Source organism: Diadema setosum, chromosome 1, assembly GCF_964275005.1.
Source record: "Diadema setosum chromosome 1, eeDiaSeto1, whole genome shotgun sequence".
NCBI lineage: Eukaryota > Metazoa > Echinodermata > Echinoidea > Diadematoida > Diadematidae > Diadema > Diadema setosum.
In genome coordinates this window covers 26434935-26462587 of record NC_092685.1, presented here as the reverse complement: position 1 = coordinate 26462587, position 27653 = coordinate 26434935, and the positions used below count along the sequence as shown (strand labels likewise).

The following is a 27653-nucleotide window of genomic DNA, read 5'->3' as shown; positions in this document are numbered from 1 at the left end:
CTATCGAATCTGCGCCTTCGACGTGCGTTGTTGATCGACGACTAACGACTGGCCTCTGTGTGCATAGTGTGTGCAGTGTTACGGTACCGTGTCCGTGTATTGTATTTTGTACATGTATACAGTATTACGTGAATCGAATACGAGGAGGAATCTTCATTGTTCGCGAAGTTGAAGAGCGCACGAATGTGGTAGAGCTCTAACGTTATAATTTACCCGAATGTTTGGATAACTGGATTTCGGTAAATTCTGTGCCGTTGATCCAAACTGTTTCAGCGAGTAGAGTTTCTTCTGGATCAACTTATATGTTCACTTTTCACGACGATACTTTGCAGTATTCAGATGTTTGATCAATTTGTGAAGGCGGGATTGATCGTCCGTAGTCAGGTCACAGCACAGAACACGTCTTGCGATCTTGTCTAGCATGTTGCTTGCATGGTAAATGTTACACTTCATAACAGACGTTTTACGTGCTGTGGTCGTATTCGGAGGCACTGCAGGAACGGCGGATACATCGACTTCTTGCAGATATTTACGACAACAGAGCAGCGCATGAAAGGGATTGGAAGCAGCGGATAAACCTCTCACAGAGTTTGACGGAATGTCGAATTCCAGGTGAATTTATAGACGAGCTCGAGTCTAACGTTACACTACAGCCTAACGTTAGATCATGAGATCTAACGCAGTAACAATTAACTTTGCTCCATTCTAGACTCCAGTAGATTGCTAGGAAGTCCACTTTTAAACATTAGCTGTAGAGTCTAACATTAACAAACAAAGCCTAGGTTAGCATTGTTAGGTCTAACGTACATGCGACCAGCAGCAGCCCCAAACGCGCAGCGTAGGGGCTGCGTACTGACTGTCTGTAGCATTTCAGGATCAAGGAAAAACTAGGACTTAAGGAGTAATTTCTAGATCTACCGGCGCGAGAGGGGCGATATGATTCAAGTTTTCAAAATTCTTCATGGTATTGACAGATTAAACCCAGAACATTTCTTCAAGAAACCAGAGTATCAGCGTACCCGTGGTCATTCATTTAAACTCTTCAATACCCACCGGAAACTTAATGTGAGAAGTTGTTTCTTTAGTATACGTACTATCGAGTCTTGGAACAAATTGCCGGAATCTCTTGTGACTGTGCCAAATATTGATATTTTTAAGTCTGGATTAGATAAACTCTGGCTAGACAAAAAATTTTATGTAATCTGACATCCACGCACTTATGCATACACTGTATTAAGTCGCGAACCAACGACGAGATTATCCTGATGTCGACCGGGAGATCACAGGACTACCTCACTCCCGTATACCAGATGATGATGATGATAGGGTGTAAATTTACAGTGTAACAGTTTTCTAACCATCCCAGATGTCTTTCAAAACTAAGTTTCCCGAGGTACCTTTGTAGACTTCACCGTACATCTATGGTACACTGTAGTAACGGTTAAATCATCAGTTGTCATCGACTGTAAATTTACTGTACATAGAATCACATCACATAAAAGCAAGCTGCCCATGATTCAATCATAACACCATCCAAAATTTGACCGCCTGCTACTGTAGTGGCACATGTAAAACCTTTAGATGCATTTGCGTGTGGTCTAATTTGGCACAGGAGGTCAAACCTTGGCATTTTTGCTTTAATATACTTTTTATTTCGTCTGTTAATTTCTTACCCTTCAAATCGGGGATGCAGTAGGAACAGAAGCTCCTAACCATGCTAACATAAGTCTGTTTATCAGAGTAAGATTAAAGGAATTCACTCGGGGACAATGCATGAACATGAATAGACTGGTGTTACATCACCCATGGTGTCTATTTTTTTCTTCAGCAGTGCTGTCCAACACCCACTGATGTTGACTGCGCAGAGAGAGAAGTCAGAAGTTTGGCCTAGACGTAGAACTCTAGTTGTTTTGCTGTTGAATGTAGTGGAGTATCTTTGCCTTTAACTATACACAGCCATGTCATGTGCATGTCGCTGTACATACACCTTTGCATGGCACGGTCTCTTGTCAGGCTACCGTGTTTTTAATGTCTGTGAGACGGAGAGTGTGATTGCTGATGGATATTGGAACTAAAGTTTTACATGTATGTTTTATAATCCACTCTGTGATGGTCCTGACCTTGGTATACAATGTTTATGAGTGCTTGTGAAATGTAGCACTTTAGACTAGCAGTTTTCATTTGCTGCGATTGGGATGTACCGGTACATTGTACATTGTAGCAGGGAGGTACCTCCCTGATTGTAGCTGGTACTTGTAGAATGGAGACAATTATATGTAGAATCTTTCTGGCTGGACATAGGACTTAATGTACTCTGATGGATAGGCGGCCCGTAAGTGCCTTGCAAAATGTAGCAATGCGTCTTACAACTGCATGGCAGTTGCAATGTTTCCTAGCCCAGCTAAGGTTTCATCCCCCTTTATTAACTGGCTTTCATACTTTCAATTCTCATTTGACCTGTTCTTCATCTACAACTTAACCAAGGCTGTGAGTCCTTTGGGAGTAGTGGCTTGGCATGATTTCAGGAAAGGCACTTTTTATTTTAATACATTGATGAAGGTCTAGGAGGGGATTTCAGGCAGTCTCGTGTGATTGATCACTTACAACCATTAAATTCTTCCTTAGCGAACTAGCAAAATAGATCATTTATAAGTCAAATGAATGCAAGTAGAAATGCATGCACAGAGGGAAAACAGAATAGGCTAGGAGGATGGATGTAAGTTTCTATTGAGAAGTATGCACTATCTTGTGTTAGTGTTGTACAATGTACACCGTACATTGTAGAATTTTGAGTGGTCAACATTAAGATATTGGTATATTACACTGTTGTTAAAATACCATACCATTACCAAGAGATCATTGTGACAACTGCATATTACCCTTTTTTTTTGGGGGGGGGGGGGGGGAAGGGGGGGGGTGGGAGGGGGCAAGATCAGAAAGTGTGAGTCACAGTTGCTTGGTGAGAAGGCCATGAGTAGTTTCTGCTGTGCAGCAATAGTCAGGTGTGTGTGCTCATGCACATACACACACGCACACCCAACTTTGTATAGCATTCCTTGTGAGTGAGGAAAATCAACTCACAATGCCTGCACTGCTGTGTATTACCGAAGAAATGTAAGGAGCTTTCCACAATGTGTACACTCAACAAAGAAAAGGGAATGTGTGATGACTATGTCAAAAGTACATGTACAGCTGTTTATGCACAAAACTGTGGCTATAGAAACTTGGTTGTGAATTGACATAGAATTATGTACAGTGTACAATGTAAGGAAATCATTCAATGATTTTATGCAGATATGTGAAGTCAGTCAGGACTGCAAGAATGAGGCTTTTCACCGAGACACTCATTTTGAAGACTTACACCATTTCTTACAGTCTATGAGTGATGCAGACTTACACTTCGTACACTTATTTTGCAAGAATTGCACCACTTCTCTCTTATTTTCCTCTGACATTTTTCTGCATCTGACTTTTTGAACATTGGATGTACATGTACATTGTAGGGTGCAGTATTGCTTGACTTTAAAAACTTGTACATTCTGAAAATTTTATTTTCAAATAACATTTTCCTTCTTGTTCACTTCCTTGCTTTGTCCACCATCTAGCCCAGAGTCTTCCACAACCAAGAAGACCTACGGCATCACCTCGGCCATCAGCCTTTCGGGTCCCCGCCCTGAGGACACCAGGCAGACTAAGGAGTTGATTGAGGCTCTGAAACCTCACGGAGTCTTTGAAAATGAAGAAGAACTTAATCACCGGTATGTTGTACATGTATACACACCTGTACATGTGCCAAAGTTTCTTACCCGCGTTGGATGAAAATGTGGAGCTAGTTTTGAACCTTTGAAGGAGTCAGTCCTATACATGTACATTTCTTCAGACAGAGAAGACGTACAACGTACTGTAGTCTGCAGTCTTTATGTGAATTATTCCTGAAGAACTACCACGTATGCTTGTGATAGGGGAATGCATGGTTACATTGCACTCTTCTTTCAACCGTTTTGTCAGTTGATTTTAAACTTCACACATCCTTGATGATCATTTCTCTTAATAAGCCAGTTCATAATTAGCTCGTGTACACATTGGTACAAACTATGTGACTGTGCACCTCAAAACGAACATAAAGTCGCACACACTGATTTTGCGTGAGGACTGAAAATAAGTGAAATGGGTCAACCTAGCCGAACTTGACTTTTTCATATTTTCTGAAAGAGCGGGTCTTCTTTTACATTATGCTAAAATTTGGTATCATAAAACGGGCAGGAAAGTGTGTTTTTTTAGCAGTTTATCTTGAACATTTTTGGTAGAATAGTGTGATTAGGTGTGTCTTTAGAATCCCTTTTTCATTTATCCTTTTTTTCAAGTTAATGAGGCATGCTTAATTTCAGTTTAATCTGATAATCCCTTCATTGCTGTTACTCTGGTGGTTTACTTCCTGTTTTTTTGTCCCATTCATCGCACAGCCAGCACGGTTTGGTAAAGATTAAGCGCTTGAATAGACCTGTACTTCAGAGCCTCTTTTCTCAGTTCGCACTTTTCCTGAGTTTGTGCTTTCTTTCCAATATTTAGATAGGTTAGGAGAGTCCATTTGATTTGAGTTATACATCATTTTAAAGCTTAAAGTCTGCTCTTTCAGAATATGGTCTTAACTAAAAATTCATGTCTGGCGACTTTTTGTTTGTTTTGAGGTGCAGGGTCTCAAATGACCTCTCTTTTTCTCAGTTGGTTAGGTACTTCGCTCGTTTTCAAAGCGGCATAATGCATAAGTTTGCCTGATGTATGAAATCAATTTATGGAATTCACGTTCAAACAAAGGATGAGCTTGCGTTTAGAGCAGGTGATCAGAATACTCCATCTGCTGACAATTTAGCAGGCATCCATTTCATTGTTTTGTATTGAATGCAATAACAGCCTACAAAATTCCCTTTATATTGCGAAATACCATTCTTGCTGTCCAGTGGATGTACTGGCAAGCACCATTTAGATAAGGATCACATGAATAATCATCGCATTACAGATGCTTATCTCAGTGAATTTACAGACCAAAATGCCTGTTGGTACAAATGACCTTTTTCTACTCATGTGCAAAGTGGAATTACGAATTGGTCTTTTGTCAACTTATGCTCTATGCATACTATAGAGATCGTTACATGTATGATTCAATTTACTTTTGACTGTCATTTGGGAAGGCTGCTCAGGTTTGATGATGTCTTTCTCACTCTTTTGCAACATAATGTAGGCTTGTGGTCCTTGGAAAGTTGGACCGCATTGTCAAAGACTGGATACGGCAGGTAGCAGAGGACAAGAACATTCCACCCAATATTGCCGACACAGTGGGCGGCAAGATATACACATTCGGCTCCTACCGTCTTGGGGTTCACACTAAAGGTTTGTTACAGTCCTTTGTGATGGAGGGTCAGTGACAACTGCTCAAAGGTGGACACAGCATTAGCAAAAATGATGTGAATGTTACATGATTTTTTATTATGACATCATTATTTCACATGCAGTGTTGGAATAGAGAGCATGTTAACCCATATTTTGTGACGTGATGGTACAAAGTTAATCCAGATGATGAAGTCTAGTGGTGATGGCAAAGATAAAGGCAGTGATGATATGGAATGATAATTGCAGGGGTCTGTTAGTTATTTTTGTCACTGCATAATTGTGACTCCTTGTCGAAAGTTTAAACAAAGGAATTAAATCTTACTGACTCTTGGATGGTTTTTTTAAATTGGCATCACAGTATGCATTGTGCAGTAATGTTTTAATTTTACAGGGTTCATAACACTTTGACATTTATATGCCAGTCTCGTTAATGGCTATAAATCCTCCAGTGTTTGTGCTTAGGATGAAATAGTGTGTTTCTGTAGTCATGATAAATTGAGATTTTGGACGAGAAAGTTAACTTTTTTTTTCTTTCTCAGTTAAAAGATGTTATCTTCCTCGAAGTGTTCGTGTGGAAGCATTCATTGCTAACCTTTTGGAGAAAAGTGGAAAATCTGTCTTGGCTGAACATGCTTTTTTCAAACTGAAATATAAAGAGGCACTGTCTGTAATATATCATGACTGTGGATTCAGAGAACCACTTTTCCACTTGATCACACAGGTGCCGATATAGACACTCTTTGTGTGGCTCCCATCCACGTAGAAAGGGCCGACTTCTTCAAGTCTTTCTATGACATCATCAGGGGATTGCCGGAGACTAAAGACTGCAGGGTGAGTAGTAAAGGGTATTGCTCTCCACAATTTGAGAAGAATGAGTACTGGTAGGGAGTTTATAGTTAGTTGTACAGATACATCCCTTAAAGTTGAGTTAGTATGTATGTAAAATAATCAGCTGGGAATTATTGTGTGTTAAATGATTAATAGATGTAGGTAGCACATTGGGACTTGTAAAAGTGGAACTTTTCATGCATTTCGTGCAGTTAATGTAGTACAAAAAAAAAGTGCACACATATGCAGTATTTTGCTTGTTACTGTATATGTAATATTACATATACTTTATATCTTTGATTTCAAACTAGGTATATCTTAGGTATAAATGCCATGTCATTTGTAGTATTCTTCATGCTTTCTAGTTCTGTAGCTTGAGTGAATTCGTTGTTGTAATGCTGACCAGTTACCGTTTACTGTAGTATGTGCTTGTCAAAGTCATTGACCACTGTGGCAGCAGTTAGCTGTTTGATGTGCTCACTTATTCAGTGTGATTGTCCGTGAAATTAAAAATGAGCGAAATTCATCTTGCCCAGTTGAGTGCGAAAAATTACTTGTGCAAATATTTCCACTTTTACAGCTTACTGTATCATTCTTGATGCTAACCTAATTCCTGCTTTCATGTGGTAGATATCGCCCAAGAACATGCTATCATCACACCGAATGCTACTTATTATTTACTGTACACAGTGTATTCTACTTTGGCTGGATGAGATTTGAAAAACGTTCCAACCCCCTAGTTAACATACATTGTAAGTGATGAGATGTAGGACAGGACATATTTAAATGAGAGGTCCTGGTTTACAAATACATTACAATTGCCACATGCTTTTATTCACAATTTTGAAAAGTGATACGGTTTCTGTAGCGCACATATGTTACCTGATGGCTTTTGCAGTTTCATATTGAGTCAAAATTTATGTGGCTGTCCAGTGTGAAACTTTTATTAAAAATGCCAATGATACAGTGTACATGTACATTTATTGAATTATTTGTTTCAGGGTCATTATCAATGTGCAAGTTAGTTGTTGTTATTTAGTCTGTGTATATTTTATTTTCCTCCTCTTCCTCTGCCAGGCTGTGGAAGAAGCCTTTGTACCGGTCATCAAACTTGTATTCGATGGCATTGAGGTGAGAAGCAGCTACAGCGTTATTATTCTCTTTCTGAAAATTAATGTACTAGTAACTGACTGAATTCACCTTTAGCAACTGGTAATCATTGGAGGGTAAACCACTTAAATTTGTCATGCAAGATCTTTACTTGTACTGGAGTTGCAATGCTGGCCATGCAGAGTTTCTCCGTATTGGCAGGAGGCTCCCTGAAGAATGTGATATCTCGTGGCAAGAGAAAAGTTTTATGTACTATTTAAAAAAGATTCCTTGATCTGAGAATTCTGCCGACTGAAATGTGTGTAACTTGCAAATTACAGAAGGTGAAGCATGGGGATCAGGGGCAGAGCTCACAAGACCCACAATGGCGTGAAGTTCAAAGATCTTTGAATTTGGGAGGAATCATCCACAAGGGTAGAGAATGCAGAGTTATTCAAGAGCTACATGTGATCCCCCTTTGGGATCTTTGGGTTCAGCTACATAGAACTGGAATACTGAATTGGAGTCATTATTTCTGCATCAAGGAGAATGGGTAAAGTGCATCGTGTGTACATACCTACATAGGACAACTACATTGTAATTACTTAAAGGCTCCAAGAGACAGTTACAGTTCATTTAATGACATGCCATCAATGGCACTTCAAAGGAGTTGAGATTGGATTTATCTCGAAGGACTGCTGACCCGTTATGCCCAGGAGGCTCTTGTTTGTTGCACCATCTAGATCGAAATTGCTTGTTTGTGTGTTTTCCAATATGATGTTTTTTATTGATACCTGTAATATTCTGTTGTGTAATGAGGGTGAAAAGAAATTCATTTTGCTGTGGATCATGCAGAAATGGACTCTTCATCTTGTTTAAAGAATGGTTTGGAATAATAGCATTACTTCTGCTACCTTCTTTGTGACTGAATTGCCTCCTCCAGATGGATATACTGTTTGCCCGCCTGGCTCTCCGTGTCGTGCCTGAGAACCTAGACCTCACCAATGATTCCATTCTCAAGAACCTCGATCAGAAGTGTGTACGCAGTTTGAATGGTACGTGGCACATCCTTACTACAATCACCTTGCTCTCCACAAAACTGTGTACCCATTGTGGAGAGATGTCGGAGTCAGCACATGGGAATTTTTGGCTGTTGTGATACTGCTGAAGCATCAAAAATTCACATTGTTGTGGGAGTAAGATTTTGTATGCACAGGGATATTATTGATATTTTTATTTAGCTGAATAGATAGGCTCAATCTTGGTATCCATTGTGTGCTTTTGCTTCAAAACTATGAAGAGCAATGCTTGTGAATGTCAGTACAGCCCTTGAGACTTCCTTTGCCTAAAACAATAATGAATGACCTTTCTTAGCTTCCTTCTTGTCAGCGGAGTCACCTGTGCAAAAGCATTGCTTGGTATTTAAACGTCCAGGTTGTGGACTGGAAATAATTTCCCAGTAAGCATTTCATTATTTGAGCAGTGCTCTATCAAAAAAGAAAAAGAAAAAAAGGGAAAAAAAGAAACCAGAAAAACAGAAAAAAAAAAAAAAAAAAATGCTTTCAGTGAATGGTATTATTAGCTTGAAGGTTTTGCCCTGCTCTTCAATCTGAATTGTCCTGTATCAATCAGATGCTTGATTAATGTCATTTAAACATATTCACAATACATACATCAAAGTAAAACTGTTGAGAACAGGGATTCAAACTGAATTGTGCAACATGAAGCTACATTACTCTTAATTTTTGTGGTCGTACAAGTAATTCCTTTTGCAGTGACAATATTTGTGAAGGTTATATAGCAAAATAATGTTGACTAATGTGCTGTTTCTTTTGATTTGCAGGTTGCCGTGTCACGGATGAAATTCTGAATGTAGTCCCGAACAAAGAGAATTTCAGATTGACGCTACGAGCAATCAAACTTTGGGCCAAAAGTAAGCTTGCTGTACAGCATTTAAAATTATTTGCTTCTTGGGACAGCAGAGTTTAAGTTCTCTTTTACTTCTAAAAATCTTGAACTTCTTTTTAAAAAACTCTGTGGCATTATGTATAGGACTTGATTTATTTCAGATACTTAGTAATTGTACTTCTTGGAGTTCTCAAAAGTGACTTACGTAAACCTTCAAAGCAATTCTTTTTTTTTTTTTGATGACTAATGGTGTTATGATAAAGTATTGTGTGAATTTAGGTGGACATACAATTCTGAAACAATACAGTAGTATAACATAATGAAGGATGAGCACTGTGTACTCCATACAAAATTTGTTTGGATGAACCGCTGTGTCGAATATGCCCGCCTGTACTATTAAGATATCAACGTAGTGACAAAACATTAGGAACATATATGCTGTCAGGGCACAAGACCACACCATGCTGGCATATGCTAAGTTCAAGCTGTCTTTTCAAATGATGAAAATAAATTGCAATGATGACACTTAGAAATGCACTATTCTTTACATAGTCAGATAGCATTATGATGGTCAGTGTTGACCTAACTGATATGAAAGGAAAGAAGTGAAAGAAACAAAAAGCTAAACCATTTATCTGTAGGTGAAAAGGTGCTCTGAAATGTGTCTCTCTGCTTGACAGGTAAAAGAAAAAACACACAAAGGAGTAAAATATATTGCATATAATATTGCACATTAATATATTGTACAAGTATTTACTTACGAATGCTTTTCTGAAGTTGCATTGTATATACAGACTAAAGACTTCTGTGGCATATTGTATGATTGTAATCCTTATGGTGTAATGAGAATGTTTTAATATGTAAGCACATATCAGAGAAGATTAAATGCACTGCTGAATCCATGTGAATACCATGCATGTCAAAGTTGAATACACATGAAAGTCTGTAAGTACCAAGACATCACCTTTGTGATATTCACTTAGATATTACCTAACATACAATGGTTCTTTCTCTTTTTCCGTCAACCCCCCCCCCAAAAAAAACAACAACAACAACAAACATGACAATAATTTGAAATACAACCTCAAACCCAATCTCACAAAACAGAGAAAGGTGTGTATTCCAATGCTCTAGGATTCCTTGGTGGGGTGTCATGGGCCATGCTGGTGGCAAGAACTTGTCAGCTGTACCCCAATGCTGCCGCATCCACTCTAGTCAACAAGTTTTTCCTTGTCTTCACAAAATGGTGAGTTTTGGGGCCCAATAACAGTCCAAGAGGGATTAGAAACAGTCCAGCAAGTTCATTCACTTCTGTTCGTTTTTTTGGAATTGGAAATTTGCACCAAGTTATTTTGTCTACATATGAAAATGTGACACTACATCACAAAACTGCCAAAAAGTTGCCAGACATCGATTTATAGTTAAGGCCAGATTCTGAAAGAGCAGATTGTAAGCTTTGCAATGATCTATAACTCAATACAAATGGACTCTCCCAACCTATCAAAGTAATGGAAAGAAAGTATGCATTCTGGACAAGTGTTTACTGAGGATAGAGACTTTGAAATGTAGGGTCTACTCAAGTGCGTAGTCTCACCATGCTGTGCTCTGTGCAATGAATTGAACAATAAACAGGATGTAAAACTCTGCAGCAACCACAGTGAAGGGATTATCAGATTAAGCAGATTATCTCAGTTAAGCACATTCTATTCATGACTGATACCAACTTTAAACACAGTAGCACCATCTTTTCAAAAGTTATTCAGTGTTGAAAGTGAAGAGGATGTAAACGTTTTAACCCTAACTAGGCCGGGGGGGGGCCTCCGAGGCCCCCCCCCCCTCGACGTTCCGCGCGATGTATCGCTAACGCGAAAAGCTATCGCCGCGACGTTTCATGACTTTTTTCTTTCAAGTCTCCCGCATCTTTTGACACCAAATTTGCGATGCCCGGGCGCGCCGTTCCGAAGTTGCGCATAAATATGTATGTGCATGTCAGACCAAAAATTGCTCAAAAATGTGAATTCGTGTACAATTTCAATGCAAACTGTGCTTTCAGGCAAATTTCATAAAAGCATGATTATTTTGGGGTTTTATTGATTGAAATCAATTCATAACATGTTTTCTTGTTCGGAACAATGTCGCGGACAAGTTTCATCGAAAAAACAATGAAAAACATAAAGTCGAAAAAACAAAGAAATACATAAGAAATTCAAAAAACAATAAAATACTTAAGAAATTTTTTCTAATGGCGCAATTTTTTTCTCTTATATTTGCTCAGGACACTAAAAAGAATATTTGCACAAAAAATGTGCCCATTTTGAGCTTTATTTAGGGATTTATACCAAATTGTCTTATTCATGCATCATTATGCATAAATTAGCATAATTTAGCATAAATGATAATTTTCAAAAAATCTAACTTCGTGGTACTTTAGATTACATCACAGGCAATGTGTGTGCCAATTTTCATCGCGATCGCGCGGTCGACGGCCGAGATCTGGAGGGGGGGGCCTGGGAGGCCCCCCCCCCCCCCCCCCCCCCCCCCCCCCCCCCCAGCTCTATGATCTACCTAAATAGCCCGGCCTAGTTAGGGTTAAAAGAATGAAAAGGGTCCTCTTTGACATACGTAATCACATTAGCTGTTCGCCAAAAGTGTTCTGGGAAAACTGCAAAAACAAACAAACAAACAAAAACAGTATCCCATTCATGTCATGATCCCAAATTGTAGTATAATGTAGAAGAAGAAACAAACAAACAAAAACAATATCCCATACATGTCATGATCCCAAATTGTAGTATAATGTGGAAGAAGAATTGCTCTTTCAGAAAAAAAAAAAATTAAGATTGACTAGGTTGACCTATTTCACCTATTTTGAGTTCTTGCATGAGTTCAGGGTGTGCAACTTTTTGTTGGTTTTGTGATGCAAGGTCACATTCATCAATAAAAAAGAATTTAGATCCTGACAAGTATTTAGAAGTAAGTGTTCAGACAAGTTTCTGTTGTAAGCATGCGATTTGTTCACTTCTTCACGTAGTGTCAGATAATCTTAGCCTTATGGAATGATGTAGTTTTGACCATATGAGGTGTGAAAGCAATCCTACATTTCACAGGTATGTGTTATACTGGGCTATATTGACATGAGGGACCCTGCCTAATTTTAAATATCAGGGTTCCCACAGTCATGGAAAATCCTGGAAAAATTTGTGGTCATGGAAAGTCAGGGAAAAGTCAGGGAATTTGGAAAATTTGTGAAAAGTCATGGAAAAGTCATGGAATTGCATTTACCTCTTGGCTATGGCAGCTTTCCAGTTTGTCGTGTCTCGCAACTCTCATACTCTGTGGTCATACTCTGCTAGTATAATTGGTGTTCATGATTTCCATTTTTCCCAGTTTTGTGACATCCCAAATTTTACATAACTCCCGGGACATATACTAATGATAATAGATGTACATGTCATGAGTAAGATAGTGGGTGGAACGGATGGCTGCGAGGGGAGGTGGAGGCCATCATAACGTGTCTTGATTTTGGAAACCGTGCCAGAAAGGAAGTCTTGGAAAGCAGCAATTTAGTCATGGAAAAGTCATGGAAAAGTCATGGAATTCTGTTTTCAAATTTCTGTGGGAACCCTGAATGTTCTCAATAAGTTTGGAAAAAAAAACCACAGAACCACCAAAAATCCAAAGGCATACATTGCAACTACAGTGCTCACAGCCAGTCAGGTGCAAAGAGTTATTCAACATTCTTCTTTGTGACAGATTGTGTAATTTGATCATACAACATGTAACCTTTCAATGATTAGACGAACAATTTCTCTTTCCATTCGTCACTGGACTAGAATAATCATTCACATTGTCATTTATCATTATTTTTTCCCCAGGGCGTGGCCGCAACCAGTGTTACTGAAATCTCCGAATACATCCACTGACCTCGGCTTCCCAGAATGGGATCCAAGGGTGAGGATATTTACCTCATCTTCAATATTCTCAGTTTTTGTTTTTCAAAGACACTCTTCTCTGTGTTAGTTAAAGGTCAGAATCCTAAATAAAAATTCAAGCAGGCCCCCATCAGATAACATCAATAGGCGTTTTCACATCAGCCCGATGTTTCCAAATAGCGCGCTATTTTCTGACTTGGGAAATTAACCCGAACATGAAATAGCGCGCTATTTGATAATGTGAACACAAATTAGCGCGCTAATTGTATCGCTGTGATCGAGAAAATTTCTCGAGTCCAACTCGGGAAATTTCTGAAATAGCGGGATAGTAGCGCGTTATTTGATAATGTGAAAACGACTTGAGAAATTAGCGCGATGCATCCCATCATGCCTAGCGTGTGTGACCCGATCGATCGAGGCATACTGCACACAAATCATGAGGAATTTTTGAGAGGGCACACACATTACTGATGCTGTTTGCACATACTCAGCTGTCGAATTAGCTCGAAAAAAATTCGGGCTAATTCTCTTCGGGCTGATGTGAATAAGAAATGAAATGGCGCTCTAATTCGCAATCGCGAAAAATATCTCGAGCTTGGATTTTTATCGGGCTGATGTGAAAATGACTATTATTTTTTTCATCATGCTCATTTCTTTGTTATTACAATATGATTAGTAGTATCCAACATTTTCTTTGAGAGGTAATTAGACTTGCAGGTGATAGACTTATGCAACATTGATACATTGTCATTTAAGACCAGAAAAGTGGTGTAAACTTGCTGACCTTGTCAAGTTTTGACATGCCGTGGCTACTCGGCTGACAGTGTAGCTGCAGCTTTATGTAGAGTGACCAGCCACAGAGGGTAGGCATTGAGCATCTGAATGAAATGCAGTTGACTGTTATCATAGTGTTGATGTGCAGTGTACATGCACCATACAAATTTAGATGTAGTGCGAGGTATGGAGGGAATGCTAAAGACAACATTCAAAGCTATAACAAATCTGTGCTCCAGTGGCCATCTTGCCCAATACAGACTCAGTATTCATCGCATAATCGGGCATCTGATAATCGGGAACCTCGCTTAAATGACGTACGCTTCCCAGAAACATTTCCAATGCATGTTATTTTCACTGGATAATCGGGCGGGGACCTCTGATAAACGGGACAATTTTTCTTCAAGCGATCTTTGATTTTTTTGATATTTTACACAAAAAATCTACCAAAATACCACAACAATTTTTCAAAGATTCCCTATCAGTTGTCATTTACATCGAACTTACAAAGCAAGCTTCGGACTGGTGTGTTTTGACCTCCGTCCATCCAGTACACGTACATGCATAGCCACGAAAGCACCGTGTATAAGTATCCATGCCATTGCGAAACACATGCTTTCGCGAACATTCTTCTCCCCTACATAAGCAAAGCCATGTGCTCGCTTGCAATTCCTCCTCAGAGAGTTGACAGAAGAAGAACCCAGTTGCGATTACTCTACAGTACATCATTGCGAGAATGCAGGGAGAGCTAGAGGGTCGCGCCGAGGGGTAGCGTGGTTGTGTATTCATGTACATGTACAGTACGTCAGTATGCATGTGTGTGTGTGTGTGTGTGTGTGTGTGTGCATTACATGTACATGTCATATGCAGTTAGTGTATGGTGAGTGCTCATCGCGAAATCAGGCACCCCGCTCAAAGGGGCCGTGTTTGCTACTTCCAACCTGTCCCGATTATGCGATGAATACTGTATTCAAAGTTCTCTTGGAAATGTCTTGTGTCACAAGGTGAACGTGAACGACAGGTTCCACCTGATGCCCATCATCACCCCAGCCTACCCACAACAGAATTCCACCTACAATGTCTCTGTGTCAACCAAGACTGTCATCGAGCAAGAACTCCAAGCAGGTCTGTGTTAATTAACGTCATACCTTCCAGAATGTACAGACTTTGAAAAGCTTTGAGGTCCGTAACTTTGATTTACCTATACTTGCCACTTCCAATATGAAAGTTCAAGTTTGTAAAAAAACAAAAACAAAAAAAACCCTCCACAGTATTGATGAAATATTAAGGCACCCTACTGTAGTTTGAAATGTATATCATTAGAATGCAGAGATCATGGGCTTGAATATTTGATGAGAACATCAAACACTTACAAGCAGTCATTGCTTCCATAGCAGCAACACATAAAACTCACAATTTGATTTATTTGATATGTATACAATGATAACAATGAGTTTGCGTCAAATTAAGACAACTGTCACTTCGTCACCAGGTCCATGTAACATGGGTTACAGAATAACTGTTTGAAATTGCAGTGCCACATCACAAAGAACAGATACATAGTATAGTAATAATACTGAAAATTATAGATTACTTCTGTTATAAGCATCATGTAGTAATTACATATTCAGCATCTCTTGTAGTTAAACATATTGGATACCTATTTAACTCCTAAAATAATTATATTTGTCATTTTATTTAACTCAAAATGTCTGTGGATAACAATACCATGGTAATACAGTGGCAACAATAATATATTCTTACTTGGACATCACAGTGATTATTCTAAATATAAATGCAAATAAAATGACGCATGCATGTTTGTACCTTTATTGCCTCAGTCATTATCATTTAACATTAGTATCTGAAGTAAAATCCTGTAATTGTATCCATTTTCTGTTGAAAATAAAATTACAAATTATGGCTCAAGTAAATGAAATATAATTTGGTAAATGTTAATATTAACAAATGGACCACTGTGGATCTGAGTGTCATACTCCCCCCCCCCCCCCCCCATGCTTGCTATTTTCTGGCGTAGAATATTGAAAAAACAAATGTATGGTGAGTTTAGAAAGAGTCTGAAAAATGAAATCGGATTGACTTTGAGCTTGCTGTTTGGAGGATTTGTTTTAGGCAGTATCTATCTTTCTGGTCTAACGGTATTAGGCCCCATCCCCCAACTTCTGTTGCATAGAAAGATGCTGAGTACCCCTTGTCCTGAATGTCCCTCATGATTGAACAATACTTTTCAACTTTCCTTTGTTATGCATTTTCTGATTGATTGATTGATAGGAAACGTATCTCATTAAGAATCATCCATGGCAACCCACAGGCTGAGTTGCAGACATAAAAGAAACATAGCTTGGTCGGATTTGAAAGGGATAGTTGACTTGATAAGAGTGATATTTTTTTCTTCTTCCTGTAGGATGACTGAATCTCCGTTCAGACTTTAACACAGAATATGGGGAGGTATTGTGCCTCCAACAATTTGAATGCCCATCTTAGTGAGTGTATATGTTCCTGTTAGGTTTTCAAGGAAAGTTTTGTGCATGTACCTCAGTGTGTTATTATGTTGGCACTGGTATCTGCCTAAAAAGACTGGACAATTTGAGAATATAATGTTGAAGGGTGCCTCTGGTGCCATGGCAGGGTATGCATGCATTTATCACTTTGGCATTTACCTCGGGTGTGCCGGTTTGTTTAGGAGGGAAGCAGCCTGTTTCTGCTTTAGCGATAAAACTTGTAACTTGTTTTGAAAGGTTTTACGTAATCGACTTCCAAGGTAAGTTCTCATTTTCCAATAACAGCAATGATGCAAATTTTCCCTGTACTAAGCAGTGTGCTACTCGAGCAGACCAATATTTCACTGTATCTTCCTGTTACCTGTTTAACAGTTTTCTTTACAGTGTGCCTTGGGCCTGTCTGAACACTGATTGAGTTTGCAACTTTACAATGAGTAACATTACATTGTGCAGCAGTTGACTGTTTATGTGACCATGACTCTTTCAATAGCAGAGTCAACTGCCTGATTAACAACAAAATCATCTCTCGCCCTCAATCTGCTGATAGTGAGAGATTGAGATTGACGGCAGATGTCAGATAGTCCGGGATATTGAGACCTATCATTTATGTAGATTTGTATTGTGTTGCCTTGCTTCATGCTAGGTCTGGCAGTAACCCAGGAGATCATGCAGGGAAAAGCAACGTGGGAAAAGCTCTTCGAACCCTCCAACTTCTTTCAGAAGTACAAGTGAGTAGGGAAAAGGCGTGTGGTCATGGGGCTAAGGATCCCGTCCATTCTAACTACAAGCTTTGATTACCATGGCATCCAGTGCTTCACTTTTCATTATTCATATTTTTACTTACGAGCGTGCTTTGATTGCTATCAATCCTCAGCAATACATACCTTTTTTAAAATTTTGTTCAGAAATGAAATCAAATGTTTACTTTGAGGTTTTTTGCCTTAGCAATCAAATTGCCAATACAGGATTTTCAAGAACAGCTGCATAATGGTCCTATCATTCTATACTTACAGTATTTGTAGAAGTTCGAGCCAAAGAATATTCCACTCTGTGTGTGTATAGCTTTACATTAAGGCTTACATGTTTGCCTCTTATGCTACCAGAGCTATTTATTTCAACTCTTATTTCAGTTGACTGGGTGAGGAAATTAGCTGGCGCTTCAGTCTTTTACTTACCTAGTACAAAGATGGAATTAACTCTGCAACAAAACAGTGTGGTTGCAAAAATTGTTCCTGATTTTTAACAATGTCCCCACATTACATGTTTCTGTTTTAATGTTACCTTTGAGCCTTGCAAGTGCTTATAGGCTGTGTTTGAACAATGTATGTTAAGATCTATTTGTTATTTATTTTCACCTAGGCAGCAATCATCTTTTTCTGTTGAAGGAACGACCAGTAAAGAACATCTCTTTCTGTATCTGGGTTCTCTTCTCTCCCGCTGAGAGCACGTATGCGTGATTTTTGTTTTCCTTTTTGTTCCCCCCACAGACACTACATAGTCTTAATAGCGAGTGCAGGGAACGAAGACCATCATCTCAAGTGGTGAGGACATGATGCTCTGGCTGTCATTTGTGTTGGCCACAAACACATAGGACTGTTTGAAATGTGCTGCAATTGAATAGCCACTGATGAAAAAAGCTAAAACAAAAAACAACCATAAGGTTATCTTGTGCAAATTCAAACGCAGGCAAAAAAGAAAAAAAGAAAAGAAAAAAAAGAAAAAAAAAAAGATGAGTGTAAAGCAATTGCTGAAATGCAAAACATTCTGCACAGAAATTCGCAGTAGCCACATAACACGCCCATGAAAGTTAACATTAAAACAACTTTGTATGAGATACATTCTTCTGATGAGTGTAATGCACATGACCTTCATTTGTCATTGTGTGTAGAATGGTTTACGACCTGCCCACCCACTGTCTGGAGTGAGGAGGTGGTGGGAATTTGTGGGAATTCCTGCATCAGACTTTTCTGCTGGTATACTGCTACGCTAAACAGTGCGTGCTATGGCAGGTGTGACTGTATAGGGAAACTAAATGCTTTGTTCTTTGTAGACTTGTATTTGAACAAAAAATGATTGACTATTCTATATAAAGAGAATAGTGGGGTCATGACAGAATACTATATACAATTGAAGATGATATTTTGTGGTGTATTTAATGTCTATAGCAATCAAACCAAATGTGAAGCCTTTTTTTCCTGACAAATATACAGTGTGTGTGCAAGGCACAAATGTTTTGCTTTATGTGTATGCTTTGAAATTTCTGTATGACAGGGTTGGTCTGGTGGAATCCAAGATCAGAGTTTTGGTAGGTAACCTGGAGAGGAATCCGCACATCAAGCTGGCCCACGTCTACCCCAAGTCCATATCACAAAGCCCGGAAGCTGGATCAGAGGAGGAAAAGTGAGTCTCTTGCATTCTAAGCATGTCATTCTCGGCACGGGCATCTTCTGTTGAGATGGGTTTTTAGTGCAGAGATGAACCCGGGCAGTGTGATACGTTAACTGCTTTGTGGCTCACAAGAGCCAAAGGCTATACAGTCTGACCTCTCCGATCCAGCATGCCTTTATCTGGATCTATCTGTTATGCGGATGCCATCTCGGCGTGTTTTTCTTTTTTTTTCAATCTGATAATTACAGGTAAAAGTGGGACTTCAAACTCAAAAATTCCTACACAAACTCACATGAATTACAGTTTGAGTTGTGTATATTATTCCTAAACTGACTAAGATATATTAACATTTAATTTTCATCTAAATAACATGCTTTCAGACATTCACTACCCCCAAATCACCGCAGGAACATGGACAGAAAAGTTTTCATCAAATCAGGGCCTGGTACAGGCGATCGTTCATTGAGCAAATTATCACAGAATTCTGAATGCAGAGCAGCTGACGAGGATGTGCCATGTTCATGCAAAATTAATACATGTAAGGATGACCTCGATTATCCGGCCTCCTTTTATCCGGAAATCTCTATTATCCGGACCGGACGCTTTCATGCAGTGAAGGACTTTTTTTCTATCCAAAAATTGAGAAAAAAACAGTGACTTTCATGGATCTATTTCACTAATTTCATAAGATGTGCATGATAGGTTTGTCAATATCTAATGAGGTAAAACATGTATGATTTTCACATAAAGATATACTTTATTTTTGTGAAGAAGGGACTACAATTTTGCACAGGCTAGCATAGATTACACCACCATTGCGGGGTACGCTACCTGCCTAGCTGCCCAGTGCACTGGGACGGCAGCTTGGACGGCAGCTATATGCATTAACATTGTGTCTCCCTTTTCCGGCCAATGATTTGCTTATCCGGATGAGCGCTGGTCCCGACATGGCCGGATAATCGATAGTCGAACTGTACATGTAGCTACCATTAGGTAGGCAGCTGTGTGTATCAAACACTGAGTCTCCCATATCCGGCCAGATACCTTATTCGGATGAGCGCCAGTCCCGAAATGTCCAGATAGGAGAGGTCAGACTGTATTGATCTGGGCAGGAATCATTCCTCAGATGAGGAGGTACATTTATATTTGAGTGATACAGGTGGCCCCCATCAGGCCATTGGGAAGAGTTGTAAGTGTGTGATTTTGAGAGATTTTCTCCAGCCTGAGAAGTCGTATTGAGCACTGAAGTTCAAACCATCATATCTCTGCCCAGAAATACAGGTTAAATATTGTACTTCAAGATACCTCTATTGGTACAGTGTAATGGGTAGTATCTTGATTTCATTGGCAAATTAAATATTTGTGAGGATTTAAGATCAGTCTAACCAAAACTCATGTTTTTAATCCTTTATCCCCATCACCCCCCCCCCAAAAAAAAAAAAAAAAAAAAAACCCACCAAAACCCCAAACAAAACATAGGCCCGATGAGTATTCTACACTGTGGTTCATTGGACTGGAGTTCCAGCCGCTCGGCCCATCCACCAACGTGAACCTGACCCTGGACATTCAGTTCTTTGTCAACACGGTTCACCGCATGTCAGTCAACATCAAACTCCTTCAAGAGGGCATGAAGATTGAGGCCAAGCATGTCAAGAGGTGGGAATGAACTCTGTACAGGCAGGCTAACAGCATTTCCGTCTCACTCTAGGGAAAAACATAGATAGCTGATGGCTAATCATATATTCACAATAAAGTAATAGCTCTCTCAGTGACATAATGGTGTAGAAGAGCATTAGTGTTGTAACATTCGTGGGATTAAATCACGGTAAAGATGCAGAGCTTGTATATTATGCTGACTAGCTCATAAGTTACTAGCTATTGAAGATGAATCATCCTTTTGGGCCAAACTGAAAAGTAGCAAGGGTCACTTCATCTGAGGGGTCACAAGCTGCAAAGCCAAAGATCACAAGCTGAATGCTGGGTAGTGTTCTTCAATTAACTTTGTTACACATGCACCACTGTTGTGCATTTTATGTTTTTTTTTTTTCCTTTTGTTGTTATTGTGTGGCAAGACATTTTACAGAGTGCAATGTAAATTAGATTGAATGTTAATAATGTCTTTAAACAAGTGTTTGATAACAGAACAACTTTTTTTTTTTGGGGGGGGGGTGGGCTTTGTCTCGAAAACAGTTTATCACTGTGACTCATTGGAGTGCTGCTTTTGCTCCAAATGATATAACAGAGATATCAACTCAGGTTAATCAGATTCCCTGAGAATATTTTATTTAGTATAATGAGGAGACGATATGGTTTCTTTTTTTTTCTTTTTCTTTTTTTTGTTGTTATCTCAATTAATGATTTACCCTACATTTACACACCAGGAAACAACTGAGCCAGTATGTCCCTGCCAGCATGCTGAAAAGTAAGAAGAAGTCCCTCCCTTCCACCGATGGTGGCAGTAGGGGGAACACCCCCAAGAACTCTTCCTCCTCCGACGTACCCTCCTTGCGCCTCACCCCGTCTCCGTTCAGGACTCAAGGCAGCATCAGTGATGACGAGTTCCTCTACGGTGCCTCGCCCACCCTGCCCTCCCCTTCCACCACCAGCCTGGAGCGTCAGGGCCGTGACAGCCCCAATGTCATATCCACCGAATTTGACCTGTCTGGGGGCCAAGCCAACTCACCAGACACTCAAGGAGAGGGTGAGGAGCCACCCCAGGTGTTTCAGTCCCCCAAGTCGAGCAGGACACAGCCCACCGTGGAGCAAACCAGTACTGAAGTGGGCATCGAAGGACCAAAGACAGAAGAACCATCATCTCAGGTGAGCTGTAACCCGAGCGTATTCCATGCCAGTGTGAATCCTCTGGAAAGTGAGTAGTGTATAATCATTTGCAACATGATGAATGAAGTTCAGTAACTGTTACTATGAAAAAAGTGGATATTTTTGCGCAACTAATTTTTCACGCTCAGTCGGGTAAGATGAGTTTCGCATGTTCTCAATTCCGCGAAATCAAGACATGAACTACTGGAACATATGGCAAGCAAAAATATTTGTTTGCTTTTATTTTCGGGCTGGTTTGTGGTTGTGCAAAATGCACAAAAATTTCAACACTGAAAATTTCCACTTTTACAGTATTTTGCAAGAAAACAAGAACAAATATTTTTGGTGATAGTTATGTCAGGTTTCATACAGACTTTGTTTGTTTTTTATTATACCTGTGTCAAAATGCTTGGTCAAAATGCTTTATTTTCAAAGTATATTTTTGGTAGAGACTAAGGGGAGCTCTTCTTTGGGAGATTTCTCAATGCCAATAAGGATGAAAAGATTTCATGTGATATCACTGTATGTGGGTCGTGAAAAGACATTGAATTTTATTGTTTACATTTCTCAAGTAATGTACATATCTTCAGTTACTTTAGAAGGTAAGCAAACACGATTTTTTTCTTTTTCGTGTTGAAAATAATTTCTGTCCTGTAATCACTTCTTGAGATATCTGCAAATATGATATGTCAGCTTTGATGCACACAGGCTTGGCAACTTGAATAAAAGTATCTTAAAAGGGTGCAGAATTAAATTACAAGATACCCTGCAAAGACCATTATGCCATGATTGATTCTTGTGTAACAACATGTAAAATATCATTTGGCAGGAACAACAAATCTCTACTACAAGTGATCCCCAGGTACCAGTCATTGAGGTCACAGGACCAACGGATCATCCCGAAAGGCCAGAGGCGCCCTCACAAACTTTCAAGCGCCCGTCGTCCCCAACCCCCATCCCCACAGAATCTCCTTCCAAGAAAGTGAAGACGGAAGGGGAGGAGGAGGAGGAGGAGGTTACAGCGGGCCATGATGACCAGGTCACCAAGGAAGGGGAAGCCCAACCATTGGAAGACAGCCAACCATTCAAGCGCCCCTCCTCTCCCGTGCCAACGTCGGAGTCCCCTCCCAAGAAGCTGAAGACGGACAACGGCTTCAAGGGGGGCGGAGAGCCCACCCAGCTGACAACTGACTGCAGTGAGGTAGGGTGATTGCTTGTTGGGCATGAGCTCATTTTTGACCCTGCATCACAAAATCAACAAAAGTGGCCAGACATTGATTTTTTGTTGAGGACAGATTCTGAAAGAGCACACTTTAAGCTTTAAATTGATGTACAGAATTCTCCTAACCTATTAAAAAACAACAACAAACAAACAAACAAACAACAACAACTGGAAAGAATACTGTAGCACACACTCTCTCTAAAAGTGTGTAATGAGAAAAGAGGCTCTGAATTATAGGGTCTATTCAAGTGCTTAATCTTACCAAGCTGTGGTCTGTGCAATGAATGGGACAAAAACAAAAACAAAAACAGGATGTAAAAGTAATTAGCAACAACGAGGGGATTATTAGATTAAACTGAAATTGAGCATGCTCTGTTAGCACATTCTATTCATGACTAATACCAACTTTAAATGCAATGTCATCATCCTTTCAAAAGTTACTAGAGTTGAAAGTGAAGAGTGTGAGCAGCGTTTTAAGAACTGAAAGAAGGCCTCTAGGAAATACCTAATCACATTAGTCTACAAAAACATGTTCTAGAAAAACTGCTAAAAGCACAATTTCCCATTCACTTTATGATCCTAAACTTCAGAATAATGTAGAAGAATTGTCCTTCAGAAAATATTCAAAACTAAAGATTTACTAGGTTGACCCGTTCCACCTACTTTTGCATCCTCACGTAAAATCGAGCGTGTGACTGTTTGTTGGTTTTGTGATAAATAAGCAAAGAGAGATTCATAATGCCCTAACATACATTTTCCTTGCATACGTTTTGTGCTTCAGGTTCCGTTCTTCAGGAAAAATGCTTGTCATTGCTACATTTTGCTACGAAATGTACTCTCCACAAGAAACAACTGAACAAGAGTCAGAAGATTTAACTCTGTATCACCAAAGCTATAAATATTTGCTTCTGTGATATTACAACCTTTTCCCAGCTTTGTTTTAATATCCAATACACCTTTATGCTCAGGATTTGCATTTTGATTTTCTTATGCAACAGAATGGTCAGCAGAGTGAAGATGCCTGTAGTCCTCAAGCACTACCTCGATTGGTGATACGACAGGTAAATGGCCAGTGAACATTACTTACTTTTGTCCAAGTTTTGAACAGCAGTATGTGCATTTAGCGTCAAGTATTCTGTAATTTCAGGGTTTTTTCTGTCATTATGTATGATATAGTTACTGTATACGCCATATATTTCGCAAGTCTAAATTTTTGCGAATCTGGAATTCCCGACGATTTCGCGAGTGGTTAAATTCGCGATCGTGGAGTCCTGTACTCAACGGAGAAATGTACATGCGTACGTCACATCCACATCGGGATCAGAGGCAATATTTTCGTGTGTCTTTAATTTCGCGAATAGCACCCAACTCGCGAAATTAGTGAAAATAAAAACCTTGCGAAATATTTGGCGTATACAGTACCTCTGCCAAGGGAGGAGGTTGAAAATGACACAAAGAACAGAATATTGAATTTTGGTAGTGATCCAGAAATCTTTCTTGATTTTATGAAGGATTTTCGATATTTTGGCAGGTAGGGTCAATGAACTTGGGAGTTCAAGCTGCATATTTTTGAGGTTTTCATACGCACACTAGAGTGCGTGCTCTAGTTTCTACATAACTGGTCCTAGGCGAGGCGTGCCATGCAGCTGGTATTGATGATGTAAGAGAAGGTTTCCATATTAGGAAATGGGCGATTTTCAGCATTGCATATGTCTGGGGAGAAATCACTGATCTCTATCGAAGAAGATTATTGGTGGAAATTCACTGCTTTGCTCTCAGAGTGCTTTTCTAGTGTCATTGTATTTTGAATGGAGAAGATACATAATTTAGATATGTGAATGTTTTTCCACTGAAAAGTTGAAGAATGTACATCTGAGCAAGCACCAGATTTAGTGAACTCCACAGAATGAAATCTCAAATTTTGGTTCGACAGAATTTGTGGTCTAAGCCAGAGAGGTGTAATGGGTTTGTTTTGTTATTGTTGCTACAAACTATGTCTACAACAAGTTAAATGCAATGACCCTTTTGTTTCTTGACATTTTTGCTTGTGGAGTAGATTTTATCTTTACATTTCTGCTTGTTAACAAGGCAAGTATAAATTGTTGAAATTCAGTGAGTTTCCTAGTGCATGTTTCAGACTAAGCATTCACTCTTGACCAATACCTATATGAATTGGTGTATTTTACAGCTAATTGTGGCAAATTAAGGGTTCATTCACTTTCACCAGAGTAAATGGAACACTCCTGGTTGTAAGTCAATGAACCAAATTTTATGTTGCTATCATTTGTGTGATTCCTGTGCCGATTCAGGTACTGGATGCATAACTGCACAATCCTGCCATGCTGTTTTAAACATGAGTGTGTCATATCTCAAAATGGTCACAGATGCGCTGTGGGCAGGGCGTTGCGTTATCATCAACAGCACCCGCTCGGTGAAATATTGCCTGATGAGCTAAACCAACCCATGCGCTGTAACAATTAAGTTGGCTTTGAAGGATGGGATTATTGGAAATAATGTCTTTTCAACTTGGTTTTGAATCTGCTGGGGTGGGGGGGGGGGGGGGGGGGGAGGAGCCATCAAATTCACTTGTAGACTTTTCAGCCCATTCCCATGAAGATTTTGAAATCCTCTGTATGGAGCTTTCCAATTTTTCATAGGTATTGGGGTAAATACAGTCACCCAGAAACATTCAGTTCCCTCAGTGGTTTCTGAGTAGTGCCAAGTTGTTTTGTGTTTGAAATTGCATTAATTTTGTATTCTTCAAGAGAAAAATTAACCCTTGTTTTGTCACATTCAAATGGATGTTATTTAAGTGAAATCTAGCAACATCTGGCCAAATTTTCTGTTGATTGAAAAAAAAATGTCATATATGACAACTTTTTATCTGTATCCAGCATTTGTAAACTTGAATAGCTGGAAGCCAAGGTTGCAGTTGATACCAAAATGTTTGAAGTAGCGCCAGGGAGCCCTGATGTCTGCCGAGTGGTGGAGTTTTGAGTAATTTAACAAGCTGAGGAAAAATGATGCGCCCTTATACCCTTTGCAGAATGAAATTGATTTAATGTCATGATTGAGTCCACAGTCTAGCCATGCAGCTAATTCAGCAGAAGTTGAATGCGTGATGCCATTTTCTCAAAAGTAAAGCGTCAATGAAACTCACTCGTGGTTGCACACATACTCTCCCTCTCTCTTTCCATTTGTTTTTCCTTCCTTTCTTTGCCTTCTTCTGGCATGAACCTCACAGAGAGTTCCGAGCGGAGAACTTCCGGATATGTCATCCCCTGTTCCTGTCGCGTCCAAAGTTCCCATAGCGAAAAACGTAATCAGATTGAACTTGAAATGAACTCGTAGTCTCAAGTTTGACCACAAGTCCCGGGAATGTGTGTTTGAAGCCTCCATTTTCTGCTTACCAATGTGCAGTGGATGGAACTCAAGCCAATCTTGTGAAAGGATTTTTTTCCTTTTTTTTTTTTAAAGTGATTGGACTTATCTTCACAAGGATTAACCGTATGCTTCTGAGAAGCAAAGGTAAGGAACACTGCACGCTCGTCACTATATTCATTGGATGATTAGGTTCATGTGTAAACTTATAATGAAAAGAAAGTATGTAGCAACAAGCAAACCTGTCTTCTTAGGTATTTGATAGAAATGTTTGTAGTTAATCGTGTTAATCATATTGTAAAGTCCTTATAGCTCTAAATTTCATGCTGGGCATATAAACTGGAAAAGAAATGCAAACAGACAAAATGATTTTCAATTTATTTTATTAATTTATTGATCTATTTTTTTTTTTAAAGTAAGCATTTCACCTTCCACCAAATGCTGAAGTCATCTTAAATTCTACTGTAGTCAGGATTTTGTATTTAATAGAAAAACCAAAACAAACAAAGAATGCCAGCATTTATGTTTGCTTGTAATTACACTTCGTAGTAATATATTTCTATGTCATCTCCTTTTTATGTCTTTTTCCTCCACACTTGTTTTGTCTTATGTAGAAAAAAAGCAACTACAGAAAGAAGCTATATTGTAGTAATTACTATCTATCTGTGTGTTTATGGTACAATCCTGTAATTTGTGAATAGTTTTTGATACTGACTGAATAAAATGGGATTTATGACAGTGACAGAAAGGTTCCCTAGTCCTCTGTCTTTTGTGTAAATGTGTTCATTAATTTTGCTAGTTATGAAATGGCTGATGTGTGATATATTCTTTAATGAATATGGATGTAATCATTTAGCTGCAGATTTTCTGGGTAATCTTTTTTTTTTCCTTTTCACAAAGAAAGAAATAACCATAACAAGAGAAATATCACTATGTCATTAGTAGTGGTAGTCTTTAGGCACAATTTGCATAACTGTACATCCAAAGTGCGAAGTACAGAAGCCAGATATACTTGATTTTTGGAGCAGGTGATGTCACCGTGTGTTGATGGTACGATATGTTCCAGTGAGTTAGGGTTTGTTTTGTTTTTGCTTATTTTTGATATATTATATCCCTTCCCTTGTATATTTATGGTTCACTCCTTTCCTGTGGAGTATCTGATGCACAAGGTGCCACATGGCTAGAATTATATGGAAATGTTGAGATTTAACGGGGTGGAGTATGCTTTGCACTGACTAATCTTTGGTCCATGGTGGGGGGGGGGGGGGGGGGGGGAGGAGGAGAAGGGGATTGCCAAGTCATTGGCTGTGCGTTATATGGATTTTGACCATATCGAAAGTCCAAGTTGGTTTTGTATACATAATGCACATGAAATTATAAAACCATCCTAAATGTCTCCAA

General features: G+C 39.3%; 1 protein-coding gene across 2 annotated transcripts; it reads left to right on the top strand.

The window, feature by feature from the left end:
• The first annotated feature begins 419 nt into the window (after positions 1-419).
• Positions 420-27480, top strand: LOC140235163 (poly(A) polymerase beta-like). Of its 2 annotated transcripts, none has more exons than XM_072315209.1 (18): positions 420-612; positions 3606-3758; positions 5240-5388; positions 6110-6219; positions 7294-7347; positions 8249-8360; positions 9149-9238; positions 10321-10459; positions 13089-13164; positions 14924-15044; positions 17085-17169; positions 17929-17982; positions 18713-18841; positions 20309-20485; positions 21211-21649; positions 22479-22850; positions 23870-23932; positions 26116-27480. In XM_072315209.1, exons 1-18 carry the CDS (start codon positions 599-601, stop codon positions 26212-26214), a joined length of 2436 nt encoding a protein of 811 aa, XP_072171310.1. In that variant the 5' UTR covers positions 420-598; the 3' UTR covers positions 26215-27480. The 2 variants fall into 2 exon arrangements, with proteins under 2 accessions (XP_072171310.1, XP_072171303.1); XM_072315202.1 differs by lacking the exon at positions 420-612 and adding an exon at positions 3364-3402.
• Positions 27481-27653: the final 173 nt, after the last annotated feature.

Excerpts from the sequence above, each read along its gene's own strand:
- LOC140235163 (XM_072315202.1), top strand. Across the intron at positions 21,650-22,478 it reads CAGAAGAACCATCATCTCAG|GAACAACAAATCTCTACTAC; the intron begins GTGAGCTGTAAC and ends ATCATTTGGCAG. Across the intron at positions 23,933-26,115 it reads CTCGATTGGTGATACGACAG|AGAGTTCCGAGCGGAGAACT; the intron begins GTAAATGGCCAG and ends TGAACCTCACAG.